The following is a 7,166-nucleotide window of genomic DNA, read 5'->3' on the forward strand; positions in this document are numbered from 1 at the left end:
CCCTCAAGCCTGGGCATTTCTCAGCTGCCTGAGGAGGGCCTTGATCTGACCCTGTATTGTGTTAGTCTTAGACTGGCTGGTGCAGCCGAAACCTCGATGGCTTGGTGGCAATGGCTGGCTCCTGGATGGCCCTGAGGAGGTGTTGCAAGGTACCTGCCGGGTAAAGCCCAGACCCTACGTTCGAGCCTGGATCCCTCCTTCTCAGCTGCTTCCAGAAAGCTGGCAGCACCAGGCTGGCTGGCCCCCATGCACGGGTCCTTCAGCCAAACACTCAGCCGTCTTTGATCCTCCCCACCCCAGTGCAGAAGGGCTGATGGCTGGGGGCTCGGCCAGAATCAAAGCCCAGGACGGAATAAGGGCTTCAACTCTCCCCAAGAATGAGGCCTCCTCCTGGATGGCGAGTTGAAGGGGAGGGCATTTAGAGTTGGTTTTCAAATTCCTAGAATTATAGGGGGTTCACGGCTGTCTAATGATGAGGCCTCCCTGGGGGCGGGGGAGGTACCGGGAGGCAGAGGGCAGTTTCTGGAAGGAAGAGCATACAGGCCGGGGGCCTGGAGGCCTAGGAGGTGAGAGTGGGCACCCTTGCACACCTGTGGCTGTGCTTCTGACTCCACACCCATCTGTGTGTTGTGTGACTGTGTCCAGCTAGACACAGAGTGTGCAGCTGTGTGTGCAACTGTGTGGCTGTCCTTGTGGCTGTAGCTGAATATTTGTGTGTGTGTGTGTGTGCTTGCAAAAGTGTGTGACTGTATTGTGAGTGTGTACATGTGCGGGTGAACGTGTGTATACGTGGGTGTGGATATGTGTGTACAGGATTTGTGTGTGGGGATGAACATGTGTATATGTCTGTGTGTATTTGTGTGTCCGACGTGCTTGTGTAAATGTGTGTCCCCGTGCAGCTGTAGGGGTGGGTGTGTGTTTCAGGGTGTGTGGGTGAACACGTCTACATGGATGCTGCTGAGCCTGGGACAGTATGTTTGGGATCGGGTGAGCTTGGACTGCCTGTGTTTGTGTGCATGTTTGTGGGTGTGCACGTGTGCCACATGCTGCTGAGTGAGACCCAGGGCCTAGCCTGGAACCTGGGGTACAGAGGCGAGGCCGTCTCTCTGGATGAGCTGCGTTCCCTGCACCCATCCCGGGGGTCTGCCCTCTAGACCCCAGTGTGTGTCCCTCCCACAGCAGAGGCATGCAGCACCACGGAGGATGGGGCCGAACCGCTGCTCTGTCCCTCGGGCTATGAGTGCCACATCCTGAGCCCAGGTGACGTGGCCGAAGGCATCCCCAACCGTGGGCAGTGCGTCAAGCAGCGCCGACAAGCAGGTGAGTGTGGCACCCTTGCCCTGACCCCGGCCCCTGACCCTGGCCCCTGCCCCATCCCCTTCTCACCCCCACGGACGACCTGCCCCAGGAAGCAGCCCAGGCTCCTGAGCCTGACCGAGAGTTTCTTACATCTTCCCCCTGCCTGGCTCCTTCTTTCATGGCCCCTACCCTTTCCCTGCCACACTAGCATGTGACAGAAGCTCTTGAACCAGCAGACTGGCTGCAAACCCCAGCTCTGTACCTCCCAGCTGGGCGACACTGGGGTTAATTTCTTCCTATTGCTGAGCCTCAGTTTTCTCATCTGTAAAATGGGGCTACTTCATGCTGTTGGGGGGCGTAACTGAAATCATAAGTGCAGAGCTGTGGGAGCAGCCCTAAGGAATAGTAGGTGGTCAGTAAATACTGGCTATTTTATATCCACGTATGTGTAGATGGTCTCCGACTTACGATGGTCAACTTACGATTGTTAGACTTTACGCTGGTGCAGAAGCGACATGCATTCAGTAGAAACTGTACTTCAAGTTCCCATCGAACCATTCTGTTTTTCACTTTCAGTATGGTAATCAATCAATTACACGAGACATTCCATATTTCATTATAAAATGGGCTTTGTGTTAGATGACTTTGCCCAACTCTAGGCTGATGTAAGTGTTCTGAGCACATTTAAGGTAGGCTCGGCTAAGCTATGCTGTTCGGTAGGTTAACTGTGTTCAATGCAGTTTGACTTAAGATATTTTCAGCTTGCAGGGGGCTTATCAGTACATAACTCCATTGTAAGTCAAGAAGCATCTGTGTCTGTTTTAAAGGAGCATCTGTATCTGTTTTCAGACTGCATAGAATTAGAACTGTCTGAGAATCCTTAACTTCCCAGAACTGCTGCCAGGACTGTTCAGTTTGACTTAATTTGTGTTTGTCTTTGACACAAAGGCAATAAATAAATGACTGAATGGTGTTGCTTTCGTTGGCATAATTTTCCTAAGAAAAGAAAGAACAATGGCAGAGCGATTCCTGGTGGTAGCTAAAACCATCTCGAACCCCACGCAAGGCAATCAACTTGAAAGACTCCAATGTGCTTTTTGGCATGGAGTTTGGATGAACTGTGTGGCGAGCCAGGAATCTGGGACTTCAGGGTGGCCGGGTTCACCTTGTCAAAGTCAAGGTCAATCAGACTGAGACCACACCCAGGGGCCCCTGTCTCCACTTCTGCATCTCATATCCCTAACAGCTAAGGACAGGACCCTCAGACAAGATTGGTGGTAATTACAGTGACTCTGTTTGCCAAAAGCATACTGGGGGGTGCATGATCTGCCAAAACCTCTTTTTTTTTCTGATTTGAGAATGTATTTCTCTGAAGTGTTTCAAGAAAGGCGTAGACATAAAATCAGTCATGCATTTAATGTCATTATCATTGCAGATAAAGTGATGAGAATCTTGGAATCCTGAACTTTGAAGAAATTATCTACCAAAGACTTTGAAATAAAGAGATGCCTTTTTGGTTTCCTCTGCGTCCCACTTGCTATTTGCAGGGCTTTGTTTGGGGTTATAGGGTGGCTTCTCCAGCCAGATAGCCTGGGCTCCCACAGCTACTCAGCCCCTTACTGCTGTGGGCAGCAAATAACATAAGCTTTTCAGGCCTCATTTGCCTTATCTGTAAAATGGGTTCATAATACTTGCGGTACTTCACGGGGCTCTTTGAGGAGTGAGTTAATCTGTGTAGAGTGTCCATCACTTCACAAGCACAGAACACAACCTTCACTGTTTCCTCACTGCTTGTCTCTATCCACTCGATCCCGCCGTGGGTGGGTGGGGTGTGTGGTCCTTTGGATGTGAAACCCAAGGGCCTGCCAGCCTGTCTGAGGCTGCTGGAGTGTGGAAGGGATAGCCTTTTCCAAAAGAGCTGTGGGGTGATCTACGAGTTCGCTGGACTATGCCACCATTTTAATACTGACAGCGTAATAGGAATGCCTTGGGCACTTGTCTTTTTCATCCCCTGATCTTTTCATTCAGCCCTGTGATGTCTAAGACCAAGGTCAAACCAAGTCAAACTAGTTCTTAAGGGTTCAAACCAATTCAAAAAATTCCCATTTCAAGACAGAGCTAACTAAGCAAAGAGAGCCAGTCGTTCAATGATGACCAGACCAATGATGCCTGCTGTTAACACGCACCTTTGGAGTGCTCTCTTTACATTAAACTTTGCTGCAAGCCTGCAAAAGGGGAAGTAGAACCAGGAGGCAGTGCTGCATAGGTTTCAGAGTGCGGGCTGAGAACCACAAACAGAAATCCAAAGCTTGTAACTTTCTTCCTCCATGGCCTTGGGCGGCTCACCCAACCTTTCTTGGCCTCAGTTCCTTCATCTGTAAAATAGAGATGGCGATGGTAACCATGGTCACAACTTCATGGGGTAGTTGTGGGGCTTGAGTGAGAGAAAATACCTATGAAGTGTTAGAATAGCACCTGGCCCACAGTAGGTCCTCAGTGAGTGTGTGCCACCATCATCCCTGTCTTAGGAAAGGGAGGATATTAGTTCAGGAATTTACCCAAAAGATGCAGAGCTGGAATTCCAAGCCTGTCTACCAGCCTCAGAGCCTGTGTGTGTGTGTGTGTGTGTGTGTGTGTGTGTGAGCTTCCCCTCGCAAAGGAATGATTTGAGCCTTCCAAATGGAAATGTAAGTGGAATTCCCCCTAGCCTTGTTCTCAAGGGGCTGACACTTAGCAATAATTACTGGTAATTTATTGGTAATTATATATATATGTTTGAAAACATTTTGAATTCCAGCAACTTCCCTTGGAGCAAAAATCTCAGCAGAAGAGTGGCCCCCTTGTCCCAGCCTTACCAAGGAAGAAGCTTTTTATTTAAGGTTTTAAAAACCGCATATTTGAAATAATTTCAGACTTACAAAAATGTTGCAAAAGTAGTACCTTGAACCCGCCACCCAGATTCACCAGTTGTTAAAAAACTACTGTTACGTTTTCTTTTATGCTCTCTCCCCACTTATAAATCTACGTGTGTATTTTTCTGGACCATCTGAGCGTAAGCGACAGATCCTGTGCCCACACCTAAGATGCCATCCTTCCCTAAGAGAGGCTTCTAGTGGGTACCGATAGTCCTTCAAGTTTGACCATCCGGCAGCTGGAACCAGGCATTTGAGGGGTGCATGTTTTATGCAAGAGGAAAATGAACACTGACGTGTATAGTAAATCTGGTTTTTCAGAGAGTGGGGTCAGGGAAAATCGGTGCATTTTTCTGCGTAGGTTTGAGGTCACACAGAAGCTGAGCTGTGGGGGCTGGCGCCTCCTTGTCCTGCCCAAGACGCTGCTTCAGAAGAATGAAGTGGGGCTCGTCTAGCCTTGAGTGGGAGGAAATTTGAGAAAAGTGATGAGTAATCACTTTTGGTAACAAATTATAAGTGATTATATTTGGCCTGAGGAGGGGGTCCAGGGTCCCCATTTACCTCTGTCTCCTTGTGGTGTTATGGGCCAGAATTCATCCCCAGGTAAAGGGGGAGCAGGAAAGTTTCCAGGAGCTCCCCCAGCCTGCAAAAACCCTAGCCATTTGCTTTGGAAAATAGTTATTGCTGCAGTTTTTGATCAGCAGGTACTGACCCACCAAGCGGTTCCATGGAGCGTTAGCACCTTGACCAATCAATGTCCCTGCTGGTCCCAAACACCCTGATGATTTTTAATATGGCCACAAAACAAAAGAAAAAGAAAATGTCTGGCTACCGCACACATGTGCTTGATTGACCTTATAGCAGAGAAGGCAGCGCTGATCACCAGGATGGAGAAGTGAGCTCAATTTGGGAGAGACGCCACATTCAAACATCCACCTGTCCTGGTGACATTCCTGTCGGCAAATGCTTTCCTGCTACCATGGGGTGGGGGCTGAGGAAGAGGTGGAGGCCGGCGATATACAACAGCGGGAGTTATGAAGTGGGGACTCACGGCTAGTCATGGGACATGTATGAAATTGTCAGCAGTTGACCACTTTTTACACACAATGATAGTATTTTCATATGACTCCTCCTAATACTGCATAGTTATGTTTTAAATGAAATTGTTTCTTTTAATTCTCACAGTAACTTTAAGAGGTACTAATTTTATGCCTATTTTTAGGTGAGGAAACTGAGGCTCAGAGGATGAGTGAGGATTCATACTCAAGTTACTTTGTCATTTGCAGTAATGACATCAGACTCAAAAGAGTGCCATCTCTTCCCCTGTGAACGTATTTTGTAATGACATTTACTAAACAGTGTGTTGAAATTTGGCTTCCAGTTCATCTGTTAAGACAGTGGTTTTGGGCCGGGCACAGTGGCTCAAGCCTGTAATCCCAGCACTTTGGGAGGCCGAGACGGGCGGATCACGAGGTCAGGAGATCAAGACCATCCTGGCTAACACGGTGAAACCCCGACTCTACTAAAAAATACAAAAAACTAGCCGGGCGAGGTGGCAGGCGCCTGTAGTCCCAGCTACACAGGAGGCTGAGGCAGGAGAATGGCGTAAACCCGGGAGGCGGAGCTTGCAGTGAGCTGAGATCCGGCCACTGCACTCCAGCCTGGGCAACAGAGCGAGACTCCGTCTCAAAAAAATAAAAATAAATAATAAAAAAAAAAAGACAGTGGTTTTGGCCGGGCGCGGCGGCTCACGCCTATAATCCCAGCACTTTGGGAGGCTGAGGCGGGTGGATCACCTGAGGTCAGCAGTTCAAGACTAGCCTGGCCAACATGGCAAAACCCCATCTCTACTAAAAATACAAAATTGGCTGGGCGTGGTGGCACAGGCCTGTAATCCCAGCTACTCAGGAGGCTGAAGCAGGAGAATCGCTTGAACTCGGGAGGCAGAGGTTGCAGTGAGCTGAGATCATGCCACTGCACTCCAGCCTGGGCAACAGAGTGAGACTTCATCTAAAAGAAAAAAAAAAAAAAAAAACAAAGACAGTGGTTCTGAAAGTTTTTGCTCTCCAGACTGCTTTACCCTCAAAGATGTTAAGGAGATCTCACAGGGCTTTCCTTTATGGGCTGATGGCTCTGGATATTATCATATTAGAAACTAGAGCTGAGACATTAAAAATGCTCATGTAGCCTCTGATTCCATTGTACACTAGTGAGATGGTGAGAGTGAAAAACACAAGTAATTCCTCAGTATTATTGTGAAAACAGTTTTGGCCTCCTAAACTCCTAAAAGAAGTTTCTTCCTCTCACTTGTTTTCCAGATGGTCGAATCCTACGACACAAACTTTACAAAGAATATCCAGGTAAAAGAAGAAACTATTCTTTCTTGCAGAGGGAAAAAAAAAAAAAAAAAAAAAAGCCGTGAATGTTTCTTATGTGAAGAAAAAAAATAAAAGCCCAGGGCTGAGATATAGGGAACAAAGTGGGACCTGGGTTTAAAAATTAAAATAGACCTGTGGTCTGATGGTGGGCAGGGAGGTGTGTCTCACAGAGGGACTCGTGGTAAACATGACCTCATGCTGAAGAGCAGAGCCTGGGACTGCTCATATTTAAGCCTCTGCTACTTTCATTCAGAGAACTGGAAAGCATGGCTGATACCACTCTTCCATTCATCCATCTAATCATCCATCCATTCCATCCATCCATCCATCCATCCATCTCTCCATCTATTCTTTCCTCCATCCAGTCATCCCTCCAGCCATCTACCCACCCGTCTACCCACCATCCATCCATCCATCCATCCATCCATCCATCCATCCATCCGCCCACCCATTCATCCATCCATCCACTCACTCATCCGTTCACATATCCATCTATTCTTTCATCTATCTACCTGCTCTTTCATCCATTCATTCCTCTACAATCTAATAGTGACAAGCCTTCCTGACATCACATGCT

General features: G+C 48.0%; 1 protein-coding gene across 3 annotated transcripts in view; it reads left to right on the forward strand.

Moving 5' to 3' along the window:
• Positions 1–7,166, forward strand: part of WFDC1 (WAP four-disulfide core domain 1) — a 43,767-nt gene that overhangs the window by 33,093 nt on the left and 3,508 nt on the right. For all 3 annotated transcript variants that reach the window (XM_011971360.1, XM_011971365.1, XM_011971353.1), the window contains exons 3-5: positions 66–149; positions 1,180–1,320; positions 6,530–6,571. In XM_011971360.1, coding sequence (XP_011826750.1) covers positions 66–149; positions 1,180–1,320; positions 6,530–6,571 — 267 coding nt within the window. The remainder of the gene's footprint in view (positions 1–65; positions 150–1,179; positions 1,321–6,529; positions 6,572–7,166) is intronic.

The sequence above is a fragment of the Mandrillus leucophaeus genome, unplaced genomic scaffold (assembly GCF_000951045.1).
Source record: "Mandrillus leucophaeus isolate KB7577 unplaced genomic scaffold, Mleu.le_1.0 Scaffold10, whole genome shotgun sequence".
NCBI classification, from domain to species: Eukaryota; Metazoa; Chordata; class Mammalia; order Primates; family Cercopithecidae; genus Mandrillus; species Mandrillus leucophaeus.